The sequence below is a fragment of the Crassostrea angulata genome, chromosome 7, assembly GCF_025612915.1.
Source record: "Crassostrea angulata isolate pt1a10 chromosome 7, ASM2561291v2, whole genome shotgun sequence".
NCBI lineage: Eukaryota > Metazoa > Mollusca > Bivalvia > Ostreida > Ostreidae > Magallana > Magallana angulata.
The window spans coordinates 46,018,021-46,042,858 of record NC_069117.1 but is presented as its reverse complement, the minus strand read 5'-3'; the positions used below and the strand labels follow the sequence as shown (position 1 = coordinate 46,042,858).

The following is a 24,838-nucleotide window of genomic DNA, read 5'->3' as shown; positions in this document are numbered from 1 at the left end:
ATTAAAGCTTCCTAAATGATGGTCACTACAGATGAGAATATCGATGTCTCCACGATTTCCAAAACAAAAAGGCGTAACAAGTATCAGTATTAATTGGAGTTTATTTCATAATGAATTAAATATTGCTGACTAGTTTGATAATGATAAACCATACACATATGTAATGTTAATCCCCACACTCCAGTTCCCACTTGATTCCTTGTTAAGCAAACTTCCTCAGTATATAGTGCTGAAATACAGACGAATGGAACAAAGCAGTCTTGCGTAGCATGGTCAATTCACTCACAACGGCAGTAGATAAAAACATTATGAAGTTATGATGAAGAATGTAAATATAATCTCATTTCCCTATGTCTGCGTAAAAAAAATGATTACATTATAAATGTATGATTAACACAGAAAATATTACATGTATACATTATAAAAAATATACAAATACATATTCAATGTTATTTACAATAATCTTTAGTTCATCTGGACAAGATAACCCCCATTCACAACAAATCTATAGTATTCAGCTGTCAACGTGAAATCTCTTTTTTGGGAATTTTTATAAATGAGCTTGTTCATTTACATATATGAGCTTATTCAAAGACTTCAAAAAATATGAAATTTTTGGTACAAAACAAACTATCACAACCAGTTCACACTGATATGCATCTGATAATTATCAAATTGTTTTCAAAACTTAAAAAAAGATTTATATTTATATAAACAAAATTCTATTTCTGGAATGTTTGTCTTCACTAACCTTTTATCATTAAATATAAAACAAAATATGACAAAACATTTAAAGAAATGATAAGAAAGTATAAGAATACTTGTTTATAACCTTAAACAGGCTTAGGAACTGTGAAAAGAGATCTGATGCGATTGTCTAAGGGACACAAAATGGCAGAATGTCTGACAATCCAAATAAGTCTAATGCGACTAGAACAACTAACAAAATACTAACAGTATGTTATAAACTTGCCTCAAGTGTTCCACATAACTTAGTTCCAATAAAATGATAGATGAATATGAGTATTGATGAAAGGAACATATCATGTCCTGTTCTAAAGTGTGTTGTAAGCTAATGTGGTTATAAGAAATGTCTCACAAAATGAACGATGCTGTGAACAATGAATCTAGAACTACGGTCAGTAAAATATGGAGCTTATATTTTAAAAATATGAAACAAGAACCCTCAGTCATGCAACAAATATTTAGCACCAAAATCAACAACTTGCACACCCCATTTATACACCAAGTTCTAATCTAACAGCCAAGGTCACAACTACAGAAATTTTAAATCTTTTACAAATTGAAAATTGGTACGCTAACAGCATTATTGCATTGTTTTATGAATGAACTTACCGGTACAGACTAATCATTAGGAAACAAGATCAGTAGAAAACTAGCGGAACGGGTCTAAACAAAATAATCCTTTGGCTGATATCACAGAAATGGGACAAATGAAACACAAAGAGATGTTATTATTACTGGCAATATCATGATTAACTAATACTAAAACCAGGAATTTTACACAACCTTTGAAGACAATACATGCATACATGTATGTCAAGGTTACATCTTTGAAGAGCAAGGTCACGTGTCAAAAATTTTCTTGCAAAGCAATTACATTATCAATGTACATTTTCCTATTGTAACAACAAAGATGTAGCATCAAAATAGTTTCCCTCAGGCAGCGAATTCAAATGAAGCAGGAAAACAAGGCTTAGAACATGCAGGTTATTGCAGACATTCCTGAGATATGGTTGTGAACAAGTCATTATACAGACACACCAAAAAAAAATATATCACTTATAAACATGACATAGGATTACTAGCACTTAAATCTTAAATTGCATATGCATTCACATACCTTTTCTCTTAGTCCAAAACATTCACACACATGCCTACATACACAATCTCATTATACAGATAACACATTCATTCACAAAATAATGCATATTTTTAAAAATATCATAAAACATGGCCCTAACAGGACAGTGTCTATCCATGGCCTGTTAGTCTAAAATTGCATAGTTCTAACTTTGGGTTTTGATTTCCATTTGATCTGTACACATCTTTGGCAGGGCAAACAAATGATCCATCACGATCAAGTCTTTTTCATCACATGAATTATCTCCCTTTGAGAGTGAATCCATTGGACTGTTATTGAGACAATTTGGGCTTTGGGCTCTATAATCTTTCCTTTTTTTTCACACACAAGTGTCAGTTTTAAAATTAATTTAAATCTATATCAGTCTTTCCTCAGGAGGGGGTTTTAATACCCGCCCAAGTTCGAGTTTTGAGCCGTTCATTTCCTGTCGACTAGGATTGTAGGTTCCTCGGGTCCGTCGCTTTTTACGTGCCATCTTTAAAAATATTATTACACCTGTAACAAGAAAAATAATATAGTTATTCAAGCATCTACAAGATCATAAAAATTTCATGAAGTCTGAATGTAATATATCTAAAGTTTAGATGGGAGAGTCTGAAATGATTTTATTTATTCATTCATGTATCGATAACTTAATATCTACCAGGTAAGTAAAAATGGCATATATACTAAAGATTTCTGAGATACTATACATGAATAATCAGTACATGTATCTTCAGTTAAAAAATGTAGTGTAGGCTACTTAATAAATCAAACTTCAAATCAATATTTTTAAGATCTACACTCCATTACCAGGTATAATAGAATCAAGTTAAAATCTAAATACTTAAGAGATGCTAAAACATATGTAAGACATTAACTAGTTGATGAGGGCTCTGTTAATCTGACTACTACATGTAAACAATGACCGGTCAGTGAGGGTCAGCTGGTCAGTGACCTCCTTACCTATGACTACTAACAACAGAAAGCCCGCCACCACCGGGCCCACTATAATCCACACGTTGTCGTCGGACGAGATCTTCCGGAAGTCCGGGTCCTACAACAGAGGCCAGCATTCATGTATACAGCTACAGTCTCGTACATGATACATTCATACATATAGTTTCATTCACAGTTTTATGTCTATATCTAATGTTTGAAGGCATGCAGTTTCAACATCTATTGAATACACTGTACATATGTATATTAAGAGGATGAGGTAGGTTTGGGTATAAATTAATGTTAAAACATTACATGCTAGTCTTAAGAAACATTATTATAATAATTAGGATATAATTTTCTTCTACATTAAGTCTCATTTTTAAAATAATACACATACACAACTGTTGCTTTTAAATTCTACTTGGGTTCTTATTCATGAGTGCATGGCTATTAGCAAAGTTTTCCTGAGTTATATATTTTATGATAACACTTAAAATGCTCCCAGTCCTTACTGAACTTTACCCTCTCTATTCTACCTTGGTGGCACAATTCTTACTAGATTTCTCCATCAACAAATTATGTTAAGAGTGTTCCTATTAAGTTTCAAATTCAGTGAAAACATTGACAAATCCCTAAACACCTATTGGATTCCTCCCTCAGTAGTCACTCTTACCTTGGTGGCACACAGGTTGCCTATGTAGCCCGGCTCACACTGACAGCTGAAGCTGCCCTCGGTGTTGACACAGGTCGCCCCATTCAGACACGGGTCCTGTAGCGTGCACTCATTGATGTCCTCCATACAGTTGCTGGTGTTGGTCCACCCTGAAACAGGGACCAAAAGGTCAGTAAACACCAGCCTATTTTCTATCAATGAACCCTAAGCTTGAAGTTATGTAATTTTTTTTACACAGCAAAATACTGTGTGCAATTTCAACATATCGTTTGATGTTTTTTTACAAAAAGCACAATATTTGCTTTGAAATATTAATTCCATACTAGTAACCTTTAAGATATTTATGCTATAATTTTGTGCTTCCTTGAAAAAAAAATGCATGCAGAACACCCCCCTCCCCTATACATGTATATGTAGTTCTTTTATTAGCATATCTATAAAGGTGGGTCCTGGGCCAACTCTTACCTGCGGTACAATTACAGGTGTAGCTATTGATGCCGTCTATACAGGTGCCCCCATTGTGGCAGGTGACAGAGCTACACTCGTTGATGTTGGTGAAGCAATTCTTGTCGGAGAAGCCTGGGTGACAGTAACAGATGTAGTCCCCCTGGACATTGGTACAGTTGTAGGTGTGGTCGAAGTGACAAGGGGGAGAACTGCTGGAACACTCATCTACATCCTCTGTACAGTTTTGACCCTGCCATTCTACAAAGGAATGAGTATTGGGTGAAGTGCATTTAAGAATAATGAACTTTTAATCAGTTGGAATAGCAAAGCTGTATCATCAAAGTGTGCCTTTAAACTTGTATTTTTAATTACAGGAAAAAGATACATTTCATTTCATCAACAACCCCACTTAATTTGATTGCTTAGAATTGATCATCATTGACTTATTAATTCATTTAATTACTCATTCATTTGGTGCAATAACATATTGGAATACAACATACAACATGAACTTTCAATTCTCACAGTCTTTTCTTTTAAGACCTCCTCCTACTAACACTGTTGATTTTTTCTTTTTATGGTTTTATCAATACATGTATTTGTTTGCTGGTTTTGAATAGATACCAGCAATGTCACCAATAACCCCGCAATGACATGACTTAACAAATGTATTCTGACAACAAACTGTATACATGGAAATATTCACTCCCGTTTTCATTTTCAGCGAGCAAATTTAAGACTGGGCAAATTCCAATGTCTTTAATTCTCTTTAAACACAACTGTGTCTGGGCGAATTCAAGATGTGGTGAAACGTACTGTTTGCAAGTGTAAAAGGGTGAAAATTACACAGGGCGAAAATAATCCTGTATATAAAGTAAGACTTTGGCGTGGCTGGCCATTGGAAACCCACACAGACCACTGAACTTCAGTGATGGCGTGAAGTGAAATAAGTGGGACCCACCTGTTTTACAGGAGCAGGTGTAGTCGGTCAGATTGTTGATCTCTGTACAGGATGACTTAGTGTTGTTCTCATCACAAGGCTCCGAGTAACACGGTCCTAGCGTTTCACACTTCACACCTGTAAAAGATACATCATACATGTAATGGTCAAAACCCATCAATAAATTTAATATATAACTCAACATACATTAGTTCTTGTAATACAGCAGAATCCAGATCACTGAATGAAGGAATCAAAACCCTTAATTTGGGAGTAGAACACAGTTCACAAAATAAAATAAGAAAACACAAAACACCATTCAATATGATATGGTAAAACCCAGCTAGCTCATCAGATGTAATGCCTAAATTTAAACCCATCAATCAATGTAATAAAGGGATATCCATTTCTTCAATGGTAAGAAACACAACACATCAATACCTCCCTGTAATGTAAGTAGTTTGTAGATTCCAGTTTATGAAACAAAAATAATATGGCAACAATGATCACCATATTAGGATATATAAATTGATTCAATAATTCATATCTGCATGAATATATATCCTGTGTTAATGGACGTAACAAAATCTAGGCCGTTTAAAATTGACTTCAGTAAGTCCTCTTATACAAACAATGCAACTGAAATTTTCCATGATTAAACCATGCTTACCTTCCACTAAGATTTACAATGAACTTAATCCAAAATAATAGGTCTCTGTCTATCAAGACATTATATAAGAGATTACTGAAGTTGTCATAAAGCATACCTTGATTCTTTCCTCAATTGTCTTGAAAAATCAAATTACTACAACACTATGATTCCAGTTAATTGTTACACATACACACATTACCAGCAAATGCAGATTTTTCCAGTAATTATAAGACAAAAATTCAATCCAAGTGTTTTAACGTTTCACTATCATCCTGTTTGAATATCTGTTTGAAAATCGACAGACCCTTGTCTAGAGACCATGTCCCTGTAAGCTAATTACAGGTGTTACACACACAGGTACAACACAGGTACACTAAATTAGTTTACCTGGCCATATAAACCCCCCTCAATCCAAGAGAAGGTGAAGAGGTCTGTCTATGACATCCATTGATTTATTTCTGCACTTCCCTTTAATAAAACTGATCTATCAGTTTTGTGTTGAGGACCTAGATAACTGTATTGATATACCATGACGTAACACACTGTGAAGTCAAACCATTAGTCATCCCCACAGAACACAAAATATTTACACAGACACAAGGGACGAAACAGCTGTGAAAACCTTAAAAACAATAAAATTCACCTACATCACAGGGTATGTACTCTATTACACAGAAACTTCAATCTACACACACAGTAACTTCTGAAATGTCACCAGCGTTCTAGAACCCAAGTCCTTGATACATGGTTGATAGGAGGCTTATGCCTTTGTAGCAGCCTTCCTTTTTACCGTATGGCCCCTGGGTACCTTACCCTGCAATCTTATCTGTCCATCACTATGACAATCAGAATAAACCCCGGGGCTTAACTCTCTTCATGTCCTTATACGTTTGTGTATTCTGATTCAGCTCTGATACATGTACATATATAAACAAATTACTATTATGTACATGCAAGAGTAAAACTTATCAAAAACAAGATTTTTTATAAGATACATGGATCATGATTTATAGCAACTATGTTCTTTATGATAAACACTGCCTTGCTATTGTTTACAATAAGTTAAGACTGCTTGATAAATAAGTCCAAGTTAATTGCTGGAGCAGCAAAAGACACCTTGATTTATATCACTGCAATCACTAAGTTGTTCACAACAATCAGATAGCCTTTTTTGGACCTAGAATTAAATCTGAGTTTTACTTTTTAAATGTACAGTGCATAGTACAACCAACACTGGGGTCACACCTTCAAATATACTTGAATGAAGTAAAGTAAATCTGACTCACCGTGAACATATTTGGGACAGTCGCATTGCCACTTATTGTCGACCTGTACGTGAGTACATTGGCCCCCGTTCAGACAGACCACGCTGGCACAGTCCACCACTGTACAGTTCTTGCCCTTGTAGCCCTCCGTACAGCTACAGTTGTAGCCACCTTCGTAGTTCAGACAGGTGGCGCCATTCTCACAGGGGCTCTCCTCCTTACATTCATCGTAGTCTATCCCACAGTCAGGACCTAATGTGTTATCAAAAAGAGTGTATAACTGTATTGTCAGCATCCATATCAGAAAATTTCACACCTTAACAGTTTTTAACAATACCTTGAATTAAAGACATAAAATAATTGAATTCTTTAAAAATTTTGTTAACATTATGCCAAAAATGAAATCAGTCATTAAGGTGAAAAAATCCTCTGTATAATTTTGCTGCATTTTTAGTTGCATGGTTACATTTTCACCATATCTCACAAGGCAATATATACACAGGATTTTGACATAACAAGTTGGTAAAGAATCATAATAACTTATTCGAGTAAGAGCTATCTCTCTTACCAGAATGGATCTGAACTTCAAAAAAAGTTTATGGATATTGCACGCACAAAATGTTTGTAGATTTGCCCATTCAAATTTTTTTGTGGATATCTAATAACTTTAAAAAAAGTGGATGTTGAGAATAATGCCTGAAATTTTCTCTTACCTGTGTATCCAGTTCCATTGCCCACACAGTTACAGTGGTAACTGCCGGGGGTGTTCACACACTCGCCCCTCTGACAGGGCTGATGCTGGCACTCATTGACGTCCACCTCACAGGACGCCCCATTCCAACCTTACATCGATAGAAACAAAACACAGTTATCATAAACTATACATGAAAAAAACAAGAGATACTGGCCCCGCCCTCACCACTCAACTCAGTCCGCAACTCAAATCCTTACAAGAAAAGTGCAAGAATTTGAGGTCAAATCCTTAGAATTGAGGAAAGTTGGTGAGGTTGGGGTCTGGCTGTATAATGCACAATAACTTTAACTCTTGCGTTCTCAGTTAATCCCAGTATCGATGTTAAGATACAACAGATCTTACCTTCTGTACAGTTACAGAGATGGTCGCCCACCAAGTCTATACACACTCCACTATTCTGACACGGGTTGGTACTACAGTCATCAATGTTCTCACTACAGTTCTTCCCACCGTACCCTAAAACGTACAACAAAATAAACAGATAATTATATAAATTCAACTAATATGGCTAATTAAAAGTTTTGATTAAAAAAATTTGTTGTAACACTAATTTTTCCCTATAAAAAGTTAAAATCCTTAATAAAACACCTCACAAAAACATAAAAAACACACCTGCTGGGCAGGAACAAATAAATGTGTTTCCTGTGTAATCGTTGGTGCAGTTTCCACCGTTCTGACAGGGTAGATCACTGCAGAAGTTTTTCGGTTCATCACAGAGGGTTCCTGTGTACTCACTGAGGCACGAACAATTGAAAGATGGCTGTAAAAAGCATAAAAAAATTCATCATGCCAAATGTAGTTATAAACATGACCACAGCAGAGTGCAATTGCTATATCTAACAAGTTTTTATATTGATATATACAAATGTATATATATTTTATAAGGATACTTTAAAATATTGATGCTTAAATCCTCTTTTTACTATAATAAATCTTGGACATAAACCATATTATTATACCTCATTAAATTAATTTCATCTAAGACATTATCTGATTGGTTCTAAACTATCACATGTCAGGGCAATAAAATTTCATATTTCCCTGTCATCGTCATTTTCATCATCATATCCTACTCCTATGAAAGCTATTTGTTTTTTAATTCCATTTGTATGAAAAATTCTGAGAAGAGCGTACGATGTTATCAAATCATTAATTCTTTTAAAAAATCGCTTTAAATCCCTTTTATATCAGAAAACCAGTTCAATCCATTACATCATTGCTTTGCAATAACCGAAAAGCGATTAAAACCCGATGTATATAAGTTATATCACCTGACATTTGGTATAAAAAACAATTTATTGCATGAACATTCAGGAGATATGAAGATTCATTCTCCCTAGAAAAATCATATTTCCCTGGGGGAATGAATCTTCATATCTCCCTCACAATCATGTAATAAATGTATAATCATATCCACACAGTGTCAATAACATGGAACAGACATTCCACTATTCTATGAACTATGCATCTGGAAAACCTCTCAGTCTTTCAATGTGACACAAGCCTTTGATTGACATACCTGTCCGCCCGTCCCAGGTTGACATGTAGCATTGTTTTTACATGGATTGTCACTGCAGGTCTGAGTTATCTGTAAAGGAGGGAAGAATTCAATAAATATATGCATACAGATTTATGCAGTCATGGATAATCTGGTTTTTAACACATGACTCCCAAAACATTTATTATAAACTACAGCATAATCTTTCAGGGACTGACTTAATACACTGCCTTTGGGGTATATGCACTTACAAGTGTACACTCATTCCCTGTCCTTTACGGTATTGACTGTGTACTTGTGTATTACTGTTTACACTCTCGACACAAATGACAAACTGACCACGTACCAGGTACTTGTCAACTGACCTTGGTCAGACACATTCAATGACATAGTCAATTAATGCTATAGGATCCTCTACCTGCTTGAACCACAAGTATAGTTGGAATCTTGACTGAAATGCATGTGTATGGTATTGCAAAACATTGTTTATAAATACCAAAAGAATCCAGGTAGTAATGGTGAAGTCCTCCGACATATATGACACTAATAGGAAAACCTTTTTTGGTCGATGTTCAATACAAAACATAGAACTGTAAGATAACTTACACTTGTAGCAAGGTTGATATAAATCAATTATTCTTTTATGGACAACATTTATTAACCAGCCAGTAAAACTCATGTGACACTGCATTTAACAGGGCCATGTATAAACTAGTCATAAATACAGACCCACTGAGTGATTGTGAGGTGGTATAAGGAAACAGTGTATTGATTTTATTGCAATCTTAGTGTGCTGTCACTTATATTGGATGATAATGTCATAGCTATAACACGTACATACACCGAGTGTTCCCCACCCATTGTAATCTCTCTTAGATTTAACACCAAAAGATACATATTCATACATTCTAAAGGACACAATACTTGTTTAAAGGTGAACAACACAATTGTACTACCAGTACTTTGACATCCCTCTATTCATATAATTATTACCTGTATATTATTAACATTTAAAAACAAGTCTTTAAAGACTTGTTTAAGACTGTGCATTTTATGGATTCATATGTAACATTACTGTAGGTTTATGCAATACATATTGAACAAAAAGGTAATACACAGGTAAATCCACTTACAGGTGTTCCACAGGTATTTCCGACGAAGCCGCTGGTACAGTTGCAGGCTGCTGACCCCCCATCGTCGCTGCAGAGTGCCCCGTTCAGGCAGGGGTTGGGTATGCAGGGATCGGTGTGGTTCTGACACCTACAGGTAACAGACAGACAGACGGTGATTACCACACTCAACAAGTATCTCATGTCAAAGGCCTTCACACTCTAGTGATCACATCACAAAAACCGCTGTGCCATCAAAAATTATCAATCACTGTCCCCCTCCAAATTTTAACACACACAAAAAAGGTCTCTTGAATTATAAGTCACATTCCAGTAAAGACGAGCTTCCAAGGAAAGATTTGCCCCCGCGTTAAGCCAGGCAGCCCCCTGTCGGTGAACTCGTCACACTTATGATAACAGGTAAAAAGTGTGCTCCGATGAATTCCATAGATTTCCTATTGACAAACCACTAATGTATTAGGTAATAAGTTGTTTTGCTGTACAGGTAGTCGGGCCGGTAACTTGTATGTACAAGCTACCTTATATACATCCTCGTACATGCACAAAACCCTCTCAACATTTCAGGTGAAGTAAAATGCTTGAACACAGGCCAAATCTCATGTTTTTGTGTGTCTTAATTCTTATGAGCTTTAAATATTAAATCCACAATGAATGAAGTCTAAACGCAGACGGCTGAGAGTCATAAATTTTGTTCACACATTTTCCCACCAAAAAATCTTGTCACCTATGAATAAGATGAGATCAGAGAGAACAAAATTGAAAGCTGTTGAATCTCATTATGTATTCAGCTACAAAATTTCTTTCATCATAAATAGCTGAAACATCTCTTTAAGTTTGAGAGCTGATTTCTATTTTCATAAAGTTTGGGGGCACACACCTGAGCTGAGATTGTAAAATTGGTGCACAAAGTCTTCCCCATCGATCCCCATGACTTCTGCACAAAATCACAGCTGCTACCCCCATTTTCTGTGTACCTTACATAGTTTGCCTTTCTATGGATGTATTGTCTCACCCATCACAAAGCATGAGAACCTTTCATTCAGGTTGGCAGCTAGCTAGCTAGGTTAATGATTTTCTGTAATACCAGGTATACATGTATTGTGTTTGAGTCTGATGTGTTCAGAGTTATAATACACAGATCTTGAATTTAGGTCATTATTGTTTGAAACTGCTTTAAAAATAATCTCAGTACTAACTCAATATTATACCAAAAGATTAACAGAAGATATTATTTCCAGAGAAATAAATGTTCTTGTAAGGATGTCTACTGTATAATAACTGAGAATTAATTTAACTACCTTCCATAAATGAGCTTCAATTCCTACTATTCTTTGGTTGATGTATGAATTTCTTGTATTTCGTCATGCATACAGAGACTACACTTCTTGTAGCTTAGTACAGAACTACACTAACTGCTTTTAGTGACTTGTAAGTACTGCTTAAGTGACTTGTAAGTACATGGATATATACAATCAGTGATATATAGAGACTGCAGTGCCTTAGGGCATATAACCAAAGTATTCAGTAATTGATTGTTTGTCCCATATTGGAAAATCAAACAATAGAAATGTAAATAAGGACACTTTAAACATGTCATTGTGCATGACTTAATTCCAACACCAATTATGGTGTCATAACTGAATGGCTAAACCAAACCTTCAACCCAATTAAATTGGTTTTTTTTTAAAAGAAGACAATAGAAAAAATATCAGGTCATATTGATAAAATCACATTCATTGGAGATCGAAGAGAGGGGTGTCTCTATGGGTAATTGTTGACATATTCTATAGCTTTCCACTTTAATGATTCGGAAATCGTCACGGCCTTCAATGATTCTGCCAGAATTACTCTGTCATGAGTAACTTTTCTGTTAGTAACACTAAATTTTGCATGGAAACTGAATTTAGCTACAATTCTGAAAACAATTAAAGAGGGGCAAGATATGCAAAACATAATACAACCTTTTTTTGCATCAAAAATTCATCATTCTTGAACAATTACATGTATATCTACCCCCCCTCCCACAAAACCTTTTTAAATTTACTATTCTTTAGAAATTGAACAGAAAGGAACAACAATTGTTAAGCAGTAACCTCTGTACATGTACTCACCTAGGTCCACTGTATCCACCGCTGCACCGACAGGTGAAGGAATTCACACCATCCACACATTTTCCACCTTGTCCACAAACTGCCGGTGTTGCGCAATCATTGATATTGTTCTCGCACCATTTTCCACCGTACCCGGCGGGACATTGGCAGTTGTAGCTGTAATAGTCCTTCTGACACGTGGAGGAATGCTTACACTGGCTGTACGCACAGGATCCGTCCGTGGAGCATCTGTGCTTCTCCACCGAAACAGCCACTGCTTCAAAGTACTCCAGATAAATGGAGGTATTGTAATTGGTGAAATCACTTATGACATAGAAGGGAAGTAAAATTCCACCGATTCGCACCTCTTTCAGACAGCCTTTGTAAAACCAGTCCTCCATAGCCCCTTGGTAGAATCCTAATCTCAGTTTTCTGTTGCTCTCCTCGTTGGTGATAAGAGCGGTAAGATTAACGGTGGGGCTGTGTCGAAATGTGAAATCTTTAGAAATGTTCCTGTGTGGCCCTGTGATGGCCAGGGTCATGTTAGTCAGGTTTTCTGTTAAGGTCACAGTGTGGAGTTCCCTATCACTGACATCATAATCTGCTTCCTCAATCTCCACTTCTCCATTTCCAACCTGATACAGTACTTGAAGTTTACTTCCTCTGATGCGAATTTTCAGGACATGGGCACCATTTTGGGCAAACAGAATCAGTCCATTCTTGACCAGAGTCCTCATCTGGATGGAAATGTCTTTTATGGTTCGGCCAGGATTCAGTTTGTGAACGTATTCCACTTGACTGGTGTTGTTGAATAATGCAGTGGAAATACCTGAAGTAAAAAAGTCAATGCATCAAATGACAGGTTCAATTGAATAAAGAGTTTTAGAGAAATCTATAAATTTTGTATGTACTTTAGATAGCTCACATTCAAATCCATTATGTAGACTGTTGCATGTTGCTGTGCTTGGGCAGGAATCAAAATCACAAAAGTCGATTTCACTGCATGTCTTTCCCCGGAATCCTCGTGGACAGTCACACCTATCAAATTAAAAATAGAATGTACAGGTTTATGAAAGAATTCAGCAGACACTAACATGTAGAAATATAGTAATCAATACTTATGTCTGATGCACAGGTGCACGAATGAATATTTCTTTTAAATGTGATGTGATAAATATAATGCAAAACAGTATTTATACTATTCATAAAAATACATGTACAGTACATGTATCAAGTATAAACAACTGACTTTAAATATTTAAAAAAATCTTATTCTAGCACTCAAAAAACCAGCAAATTACAGTTCCACTCATCTCGTGTAAAACCAATAAAGATAATGTGTGCATTGTCCTACCTGAAGTCATTGAAGAAAACATTGGTACATGTCCCATTGTGCATGCAAGGAGATTGGATATCGCAGATGTCATCGCTCACTTCATTGGCCTCCACCTCAGTGAGGCTTGTCAGTGTAAAATTACTCTCCACGCTGGTGTTACCAGGGAAGAAAACCAGTTTATTATCGTTCAATTCTGCATCCTGAATGGTTCCTTTAAAATTTCCCAGCTCAGTTAACTTTGGAACCGAGTTTCCATCAGCAATGACCACATCTGTGTTCCTACGAACCCTTCCTGCCTGCCTTAGGGACTGTGGAATTTCCCCCCCAAAGATCAAATGTGGAGCATTTAACGAACAACCTCCTGAGGATGGTAAGGTATTTGAACGGACAACGTTCCCATTTCTGAGGAGCCGAAGTTTTTGTCCTGCTTGAAACTCTACGCCAACAAAATGTTGTTGGCCATCATTTATAACTGTTGAATTGTCCAAAATATACGTAATTGTCTGGAGATCACACAACATGAGTCTGCTGGCTAGTTTGCCCTGATACATCTCAAGAGTGAGGAAGGTGGTATTGTTATTTCCCAGGTACATGATGAGTCCGCTGGGCTCACGAGTCCGAATGAAGAGCGACATTTTGACAGTGCTTCTGATCTCTTGCATCTGATTGGGGGGAACAGTGAAGATAGCGCTGCTGGAGGCTGCATTGTTCATGGAAAATGTTGCTGGCACAAATTCTGTAAAAAACACATTAGATAAAAATTTCATGTCTGATAATATGTAAATGTACCATATTCACAAAATAAAGTATCAAATTAATGTGATGAGAGGCTTGCAAAATTCTATGCAAATGCTGAAAAAATGTACACATTGAATAAACAAAAGCATAAAATTAATAAGAAAAAACGGAATTGTCAGATAGTTAAAATACTGTGGAATCGTACATATTTACTTTGGTATAATTTATGTGGATTTTCTTGTCCCCCTTGTCCTACGAATTTACATCCTCAATGAATAACAAACCACAGTATAAATTAATTTATGATACAGGTAAATCCCTGATATTATGTCCCTGTGAACCTGTTCAAAAATGACAATTCATGAGAGTTGGCCATTACAAAATTAAATGATTCCACAGTACTTGTACAGTACATGTACCTTGTAACAAGAATAACCCCTACCTTCTTGACATTTTGTCCCCAGATATCGGCGGTCACAATTGCATTCAAAATTGTCCCACATGTCTGTGCAGGTTCCACGTCTGCTACAAGTGTTTGGAAAACATTGCTGGTTCCTGTTACAGCCTTTATTTATCTCAATAGGAATAGTTTCATTATTATTAACTGCAGTAATAACTTTGTTGTTTACCGTCATATCTTGCATACAGCCTTTGAACAACGTTTGCGACTTGGTGAAAGAAAGCTTGGGTAATTTATCTCCTATGTTTCCAAAGAACAACTCCGTTGTTGGCTGGGTATTTGCCATGTGGAGATACTCTACTCGCTTTTCGCAGATATCATTGCCACATTTGGGGCTAATTAATTTGAGTATGATTATTCCCTTTTCATTTATCTCGGTGTCATTAAACTGATGTATATGAATTTCCTGCCATTCTCCATCATTGATCTGTACGGGAATTTGCACATTGACCTGTTCAAAGGAGAAAATCAAATTATATTTCACGTAGCTCATGTATAGAGACCCATTAAAAAGCTCAATGTGCATAAAGATTCCCGTGGAGAAGTATTGTCCACTCCACATCAACAGTATGACATCTGGAAGAGTGGTCCGGAACCGAAACTTGATAGTGTTGTTTGTAACCTGACTCAATGTGCGCTCCACTGATGATATCCCAGTGAAGGAGAAGGTAGTATTTACGTTACAACGGTCCCCAGTAAATCCTGGAGCGCACTTACAGTAATAAGCCTGTTCGATTGTCGGAAACTCCGACTTTAGATACGGAACACAGGTAGCGCCGTTTCTACAGTTCTCATTTCCAATACATGCTGTGAGCTGCACGGTACAATTTTTGCCTGAAAACACCCTATTGTCAGCATCCGGTTGCTCGGAACAACTACACTGATAATCAGCCACCTTGTCTGTGCAGGTCGCATTATTCTGACATGGTGAATACTCCTTACACTCATCAATCTCTATTTCACAATTTCTACCCCTGTATCCTGGTGCACATCTACACTCAAAATCTGCAACCTTGTCAATACATGTGGCACCATTTTGACAGGGTTTTTGTTCTAGACACTCATCTATATCAATTTCACATTTCTGCCCCCTATAACCAGGGGCGCATTCACAGTTATAATAGTTGATGCGATCCTGACACGTCGATCCATGCAGGCACGTATTGTTGACACAGTCGTCTATGTCTGTTTCACAGTTTACACCTGAAAGAAGTTTATGAATTTTATCACAGTGCAGAATATGAGTGGGATATCTCACAATTATTCTCAAAATGAATCTGATTTAAATTTTCAACGTTAAAAACAAGTTTGAAGCATTTGTGTTTTAAAATGCCCATCTCTGAGCTTTTACACTGTAGCACAAAATGCAGTTTCTGATGGTAGATGCTGGCTGTAATTCAGCTTTTCTTTAAGAAAATTTATTTTTCCATATCCAAATGATAAACTGGTTCACGGTAACAAATGCTCAATGCTCATGACTTATTCTTATGAATAAATCAAAACTGATACAAGATACATAAAAGGACTGCTAACTGGCAACAAATATTCTTAACAATGAAGTGGTAAATCTCAATCTTTGTACAACAAATTTTGCACACAAAACTTGGTTGGATTATTTCTTTTTCGCTCATTTAAAAAATAAAAACAACAAACCTGTGATTCCTGGGATACAGTCGCAATAGTATCCCGCTGCTTTGGCAAAGGCAAAGTTTCCTAGGCTTGGAACTGTTTGATAAGTGGACGGTTTAGAGCGCTCCAGACAGGTTCCGTTGTACTGACAGGGGCTGGATTCACACTCATTGATGTCCTCTTGACAGTCCTTTCCCAGGTATCCATCATAGCAAGTACAATTGTAATCCTGTCAAAATAAACATTGAAAAGGCATAGATGTTGGAACTGGGTGGGCGTGGGCGGGGTAGGGGGCTAACACTTTTTCTGCAAAGTTATCCATAACCATAACCACCATAACCATAACCAAAGACCATGTTTTTTTCTTTATTTGCTTTTGATCATAATCAAGATTTTTGAACAGTCTAGTCCCCACACATTCAATTTGCTTTCGACGCCACTTAAAGGTTGTCAAAGTATTTTATGACGTTGACAAATACTGGGTAAAGAGTTATTGTAATAGAGTTTTGTCAGTATAATTGTATTTATAATTTAATAAATCAGGAGCCAAACTTGTATATCTATTATAGTTTTAATCATAGCATGATTAAATGTACTTGAATTAAAAGAAGAAATGCAATGCAAACTATGCTCAAATATGATTACAGCTAGATTAAACCATTGAATTATGTAGCTGAGATTACCTTAATGAGATCAGTGCAAGTGGCCTCGTTTTGGCATGGACCAGGAGCACAGTCATCAATATTTAGCTCGCAGTTTGTTCCGTTGAATCCCGTGTCTGTGCAGTTACACTCGTACCTACACAAGTATACATGTACATCATTCATCAAAATCATTAAAACATTACTTAGAATAAAAATTAAAAGATATCATTCGGATAAAAAAGTATTTTGAAAGTTTTTACCAACTACTACTTCTTTATTTTTGTTATGTTAAAGATCACAGTAAAACTGAGTTTATCTAATCTATTTTTTGTGGAATATATCAAATTCCATGATGATGAAAAAGTAAAAAAACATTCAAATTTCACAACATAAAAAAACCCATTATCATATAAAACACAACACACATTTGTTAACCATGTAAATCCTACAACCATGTTATATCCTGTAATTAATGGACATAAAAATACATGACCTGGGGATTTGTAAAAGCTCTGAATCTACAAGCTAATTCAAAATGTACTTCAACATCTCAGAGCGGCTGATTAAGGGCAATAACTCTGCTATAAGAAGAGTGTGACAATCTACAAACAACACTTGCTCTCCGTCAAAATTATATTAACAACTGCAAACTGGCAGGGAAAGATTGAAAATTTTTTTAGATTAAATGATAAGCTGAACGGTGAAAAATTCATGCATTGTGGATGTCTGAGTAAACATGAAAACTTATAAATGAAAGTGGCTCCCATTCCAAAACATTAAAAATAATAATAGAAACATGCAAATAGCTCCAGTTGGGATGTTTTTTGGTCACTAACAATTGATTTGGAATGCTAATATGTGACTTTATCTTGTTAAAAGATGGGCAGTAAAACATTCTTGGATTGGAAAACATGATACATAAGGATGTCATAGATGCTTTCGTGCTGAGCACAAATGTTAAGGAACATCTAGCAATTCCGCAAGCATACTGAAGATTTCAAATCATACAGGGACAAAAAAGGAAATTTAATGGAAGAGTGTTATCTAAACATTTAAACCAAAAACAGAATCTTAAAATATGAAGACATCTGAAAAAACGTACAACATTAACGAAAAATGGGTCACATGCTAAAACTAAATAGAGAAACTCAAGCATCAAACTGATCGTACCCAATAGAGCCAGATGGCAGAGTGCTTGGGTCAAAACCGTCAAGTCTGTCACAAATAAAAAAACCAAGTGCTATACAGAGCAACTGAAGATATCTATAATCCATGTCATAAGGCTAAAAAAATAATCATTCCCATCATCTCAAATCTTGAGGATTTTCTTGTTTCTAAAAACGTTTGTTAGATACCAAAAAATCTGATGATCTAATGTGAAAGCTCTGAAGTTTAAGCCTACCCATTGATATGGTCGATGCACATCCCGCCATTTTGACAGGGCATTGACTGACACTCGTCTATATCAGTCTCGCAGTTTGGACCAGTGATTCCTGGGATGCAAACACACTCGTAGCGAGCGATCCCGTCCACGCAGGTTCCTCCGTACTGACAGGGCGACGACTCGCACTCATTTATGTTTGTTTTACATCTCGGATCTGAAATATACATGGTCAAGTTAAGATCGAGTGATCATTTGCTCTAGAACTAAATCCTTCTTTTGCAGGTATATGTACAGGTACTATGATATTTAAAACTTTAAAAATAGATTGCATTACTTTACTTAATCTCAAATAACTATGCTACGAATTAAAACAGCCTCTGTAAATGTCATATATGATATCAAAGAGTTTAAGATATTGCGTTATTACTCAGGGTACCTTACCAAATTTCAAATGAATATGTAAGGATTATAAAAGAACAGTACCTGTAACATGACATGATATTCAAGTGTTTCATAAATTAATTGCATTACCTTTATTTACTAAATTATTATGTACTGTAAAAGTGATTATTTACACGCAGGGGGGAATAAGCACTAGTTATGCGGGAGGCTTAAAACCACTTAAAATACCCCTACGCATATGGTCAAAAAGCAAAACTTTTGTGTGGTAAATGACATATTTAATTATAACCACACATATTGTTTGACTCCAAAAAACGTGTACTTTACCACCAGCTATATAACCACTTTTACAGGATTGAAATACATGTACATGTATACTTTTACAGTAATGAAATACATGTACATGTATAAGAGAATGGTACCTGTAAACCCAGGTGCACAGCTACAGGTAAAGCTGTTCTCATCAGGGAGACAGGTGCCCCCATTGTGACATGCTGGTGGGTCTCCTTTTACCTCATTGGCTGACTCACAGTATGAAGTGGACAGCTCGCAGTTGTTTCCTGCAAAGAAGGACACCAAATATTTTGTTGCATTTAGTGTGAGAAATTCTCTAAAATGTATTTTACAGACAATATTTAAGAGATATCAAAGTCAAATCAAGTAAGAATGCTCAGCAACTATCATATTGCTACAAACACAAAATAAGTCAACAAGATCAGTTTTAAAAGTCTTATTAACAAAGTAACGATACACTTAATGTCAATTTGGCTGACCTGTGGCATAGACGCCATCATACACCGATCCACATAAACAGTTGTAATCTCCATGGGTGTTTGTACAGGAGCCGTTATGAAGGCAGATGGATGGCGAGCTATAGTCACATTCATTTATATCAACTTCACAGTTATCCCCTTTAAATCCTGACAAAAACTCTAGCTTCTGACCGTTGCCATATTTGGTCAGATTGACGGTGACCTGTTGACATTCACACCTGTAGCGGCCCTCTTCGTTGTGACAGGTGCCCCCGTTTTGGCAGGGAGAGGAGAGACACTCGTCTATATCTTGGGCGCAGTCAGAGCCCTCTTTTCCTAAACAAAATATATAAAGAAGATTTTTGTTTCAAAGAGAATTTAATACAGCAACCAAATGCACCTCATACTTAATTAATAATGACTATAAAATGTAAAGAATATAACATGGATCTAAATGTTCTGCAACCAAACGAAAGCAAACAGTGGACAATATCAGACAGAACATATCTTTCTGATTATATATATTCTCATAGCCATGCCCAAAGTTCTTCATTGCAATAATTAACCTCAACATAAAGCAGCATACACAATACTACCGGTACATTTATAACCTTTCCTCACTCAAAAGAATTAACAATATACTGGGGACTTTGTAGATCCTTCACAGCAATACGGTAGTCAATGAATGGGATTTGGAGGATATTGCTCTGGATAATGTTCTCATAAATACATGTGTTATTTGGATTAGGTAGCAAGGATACAAACAAGGGGATAAAATTAAATTCAATAGATGCTGTAGTTACTTAAGTGTAAAAAACCCCAAAAAACTTGTGCATAATATGTCAACAATTCTGGGATGAAATGACAAAAAGAAAGAGAAACAAACAGAGTGTTAGTGGGTTCGTGTACAAACCTATTGGACAGGCACACTTGTAGTTATTGATTAAATCATAGCACACCAGTGGCAGCGTACAAGCGGACGGTAAACAGTCATCAATGTTTGTGGAACAGTTAGCATCCGTGAAACCCAGCACACAATTGCAGGAGTAGTTTTGTGTACCCAGCACTGGGTTACATGTGGCACCATTCATACATGGCTGGAAGGATTCACATGCATTATACAGCTTTGAGCAGTTCTTACCCATGAAGGTCGGAGTGCATGTACAATTATACCCATTTACCCCATCAACACAGGTGCCCCCGTTCTGACAGGGGTTTGGTTGACAGTCGTCAATATTGGTCTGACAATTTGATCCTACAACAAAATTAATAAACATTGTACACATTTGAGAAAAAACTGACTGATGATATTTTTGCTTCCTTACCCGGTACATGTATGACAAACAGTCCTAATGTAGAACACTTTTCAATACAAATTACCATCAACATGTTGCAATAACTTTTAAATATATCTAAATTCTTGATTTTACTAACAGAATTAGGTTAGATTTCTTTACCACCAAATTCATGTATTAAGAAATATAGCCATCAAAACACTGACAATTTCACATATTTTTTCCACCTACCTGTGAATCCAGGGGCACAAGTACAGTTATAGGCGTTGCGGCGGTTGTGACACGTGGCTCCATTCAGACACGGCTGACTCTGACATTCGTTTACGTCCTTCGTGCACTGGGTACCCGTCCAGCCCGGAGTACAGGTACAATTGTAGGCGTTGAGCTCGTCCCTACAGGTGCCCCCATTTCTACAAGGCGTGGAGGAACACTCATCGTAATTGACCGTGCAGTTTTTATTGGTCCATCCTGGGGCACAGTGGCAAGAGTAATCATTGATCTAAAACAGAAAGTAATCATTGATCTAAAACAGAAAGTAATCATTGATCTAAAACAGAAAGTAATCATTGATCTAAAACAGAAAGTAATCATTGATCTAAAACAGAAAGTAGGTCAATAGTTACATAGTTCATACTGCATGTCAATATATTCTACTGTATGAAAAACAACTGTCATATCATGTTTTAACATTAAATATTGAACTTTATAACGTTTAAAGAAATTGAATACTACATGTTTACCTTGAATTAACATTGTATCAATACCTTACAAACTGATACATGTATGTTGTTTTTGTTCATATCAAATTGCAAAGGCTTGAAGAAAAATCAAATTCAGTGCTTCGATCTGCAGTAAAATTATAAATTGACTCTGATCAGATTTAATAATCGTATAAACCTTATCAGTACATGTGGCTCCGTTTTTACAGGGCTGGCCATTAGTTACACAATCATCAATGTTGGTTGAGCAGTTTTTGCCTTCGTAGCCAGCTGGACATACACAGAAGTAGTCGTTCACCCTGTCCTGACACCTAATTGATGTTATAAATAAAACTGATACCATCAAAGCAAATACCTTACATCTTCACAATGAATTGGAAAATATTTTATTAAAAAAAATCACAATGCTTCCTGTAAACCAACATTTATTCCAAACCACTTTAAAATGGTTTGCAGCAACAAAATTATGCAAACTCAAATCATTTGAGTTTAAAATCTTCAGAATTTCAAGGCTTTGATAAACTGGTTGTGGAAAGAAATTTTCAAGTCTACAAGACTACTGAACCTCGCAAAAATTTTGCACATGTGAATTAAAGTTGGTTTACAGTAATCTATAACTTATATCTCCACTGCTTACGTGGCGCCATTTTGACATGGTTGAGTGGCACACTCATCAATATTGCTCTCACACTGCGGCCCCCTGTACCCTGCTCCACACACGCAGCGGTACGCATTCTCCAAGTTTTGGCAGGTGGCGCCATTTCTACAGGGGGACGAGGCACATTCATCAATGTCCACACAGTTACCGGAAGTCTCTGTATAAAGGCAAAGACATTCATCTTGATACAATGCGAGCTAAAACTCTGTGCATTATAATGTTCTCTAATGAAACATTTTACATATTCAAAATCGTGGTCTTCTTTATTTGCCGAGCATAGAACCCATGGTCTTTTGGAAAAATCAAAATATATATAAACCTGTATACAACAATTTTGCATCTACCATTGTGTAGGATAAAAGGCTTCGCAATTTCTTACCTGAGTACCCGTCTTTACATGCACAAGTGTAGGAGTTGAGGCCATCCTTGCAGACCCTGTGGGCCCCAGAGGTAGAACAGTCTATCCCGGCGCAGTTGTCGGCATCAGTTTGGCACTGGGTCCCTGTGTAGCCCAGTACACACTGACAGGTGTATCCCCCCACCCCGTCCACACAGGTGGCCCCATTCCTACACGGGGACGAGGCACAGTCATCTGTAGGCTACAATATTTATATGTAATTTATCAAGAGCGGCTTAAAACATTTATTTCATATATGATCTGAAAAATTATCGGTCCCTACTTATAATGAATTTGTTTGGTACATTGAATTATCAATTTCATATTCATAATGTTGCATGTAATATGACTATATGAATGTGCTAATCAATGAACAAATTTTTTCTGACATATTAATGTTCATATGAAGCAGTATCTGTTTCTTCTCTAACGTTACCATCTTCACTATTGTGTGGTTATCTAAAGTAGATTTACATTTCAACAATAAAAAAAAAAAACTAAATTATCACTTACAACTAAACACTGAAAACCTTCAAATCCTACTGGGCATTCACATCTAAAGTCTCCAGCGTAGTTAAAACATGTGCCATTTCCACAAATATTGGGAGTCTGTTCACACTCATTGATATCCACCTCACAAAGTACACCACGAAAACCTGAAAGTATTTCCACAGTTTATCCAATCAAAATTAGCTGTACACAAGATACACAAGATCAACATTTAGCACATATAATGCATTCAGTAGAAAAGTATATAATGGTACCGGTACTTACCAGAACCAGTGCAGTTACAATAGTAGGAGTTCAAGCCGTCGATACAGACTCCATTAGCGCAAGGTTTTGGTCCACACTCATCTATATTTGTTTCACAATTTTCACCAGTGAACCCTACAAAACAGCAAGAGTTTGTTCAAGCCACCAGTTTACATTCATCTTATTATTATTCAACTATTAATGTCAAATGTCAAAAAATAAGGAAATTTCCTTGAATAATAAGGAAAAAGTATTTTACAAGTTAAATACAATTGTTGAGCTCTATTTTCTGCACAGGTTTCAATGAATTTGTTTATTTACAGACTAAAGGTGTATAAGCAAACTTTTTACACAAATTTGGGCTCTATTGACTGAGGAAATGGGTTAATCCACAATCTAGTGAGAAAGTGATCATGGCAGTTCAGCAAATCTTGCATATAATGTAAACAGATATAGTGAAATTACGGCCATAAATTCTTTTTTATGTCCCAAAAAAGATCTTAACATATTTAAAATATAATGAATTATGACTATATCAAAGTAATTTTAATTAAGATCACCACTGGCAAGATCATTTATAAAAATGTTCTCCATTGCAAATTTCATTGAAAGTATGCGCAATTTAAAATGCATACATGCATAAAAAATACTTAACTTCAAATATTTTGACTTTTTTTGTACATGACGGTAATACTGATTTTATAACGTATGATGTACTGTCAGCTGATTATTATATAACAAATTTGCTGCAAGATTTCCTACAAATTTGCTACAAACCTATGACAAATTATGGCAATAACAAAGTTTTTTGTAGGATCCCTTAAAATTCACTATAAACGAGTTTAGCTGTATTGAGCTAATTAATAAACACACTACCGCATTTGAAATTCTGCACTGCACTAAGTGGATCACTGATGGTCCCTGAGTGACTTACCTGGTACACAGTTACATCTGTAAGTCCTACTTCCACTGGTCAGTGACTGGCAGGTGCCCCCATTGAGACAGGGACTGATGCTGCAGCCATACTGTCCTGTAACAAACAAGACACGCAATCATTTAACTGAAAACTACTAATAAACAAGGACAATAGGTCAAATAATTCTTACTCCAGGCTCCATCTATTGTACCTGTTTAAAATTTATAATAAAATTGAACAAACAAGCTGGTTGCATTATTGCAAATTACTGGTTTTTGGTCCATCATACTTCCACAAACCAATGAATACAAAACCTGGGGCCTTGGATGGTGACTGCACCGTGGCAAATATGACAAACTAAAATTTTTCTTTTCATTTTGAATGTTAACTGAGTAAGTGAGGTTTGGAATCTGTGAATTCACCTTTCCAATAGTTGAATATAATACAAGACTCTGGAGACTTTTTTTTAAGTATAGATATTTACAAATACTGTATAATGT

The 24,838-nt window shown here is 36.1% G+C and overlaps 1 protein-coding gene across 4 annotated transcripts in view; it reads right to left on the bottom strand.

Moving 5' to 3' along the window:
• Positions 1-83: 83 nt before the first annotated feature.
• The window catches only part of LOC128192313 (protein crumbs-like), a 40,248-nt gene continuing 15,493 nt past the window's right edge, over positions 84-24,838 (bottom strand). For 2 of the 4 annotated variants that reach the window (XM_052864902.1, XM_052864905.1), the window contains 29 exons: positions 24,357-24,452; positions 23,444-23,557; positions 23,183-23,325; positions 22,652-22,871; positions 22,252-22,429; positions 21,793-21,925; positions 21,127-21,394; positions 20,514-20,855; positions 19,622-19,936; positions 19,271-19,408; positions 18,465-18,660; positions 18,233-18,277; positions 17,102-17,216; positions 16,443-16,647; positions 14,772-15,992; positions 13,610-14,327; positions 13,181-13,293; positions 12,277-13,084; positions 10,169-10,295; positions 9,057-9,125; positions 8,150-8,297; positions 7,880-7,993; positions 7,497-7,625; positions 6,805-7,035; positions 4,888-5,004; positions 3,945-4,184; positions 3,480-3,628; positions 2,831-2,921; positions 84-2,380 (listed from right to left, as the gene is read on the bottom strand). In XM_052864902.1, coding sequence (XP_052720862.1) covers positions 2,241-2,380; positions 2,831-2,921; positions 3,480-3,628; positions 3,945-4,184; positions 4,888-5,004; positions 6,805-7,035; positions 7,497-7,625; positions 7,880-7,993; positions 8,150-8,297; positions 9,057-9,125; positions 10,169-10,295; positions 12,277-13,084; positions 13,181-13,293; positions 13,610-14,327; positions 14,772-15,992; positions 16,443-16,647; positions 17,102-17,216; positions 18,233-18,277; positions 18,465-18,660; positions 19,271-19,408; positions 19,622-19,936; positions 20,514-20,855; positions 21,127-21,394; positions 21,793-21,925; positions 22,252-22,429; positions 22,652-22,871; positions 23,183-23,325; positions 23,444-23,557; positions 24,357-24,452 — 6,923 coding nt within the window. In that variant the 3' untranslated portion in view covers positions 84-2,240. The remainder of the gene's footprint in view (positions 2,381-2,830; positions 2,922-3,479; positions 3,629-3,944; positions 4,185-4,887; positions 5,005-6,804; positions 7,036-7,496; positions 7,626-7,879; positions 7,994-8,149; positions 8,298-9,056; positions 9,126-10,168; positions 10,296-12,276; positions 13,085-13,180; positions 13,294-13,609; positions 14,328-14,771; positions 15,993-16,442; positions 16,648-17,101; positions 17,217-18,232; positions 18,278-18,464; positions 18,661-19,270; positions 19,409-19,621; positions 19,937-20,513; positions 20,856-21,126; positions 21,395-21,792; positions 21,926-22,251; positions 22,430-22,651; positions 22,872-23,182; positions 23,326-23,443; positions 23,558-24,356; positions 24,453-24,838) is intronic. The other 2 variants (XM_052864904.1, XM_052864903.1) reach the window with 2 other exon arrangements.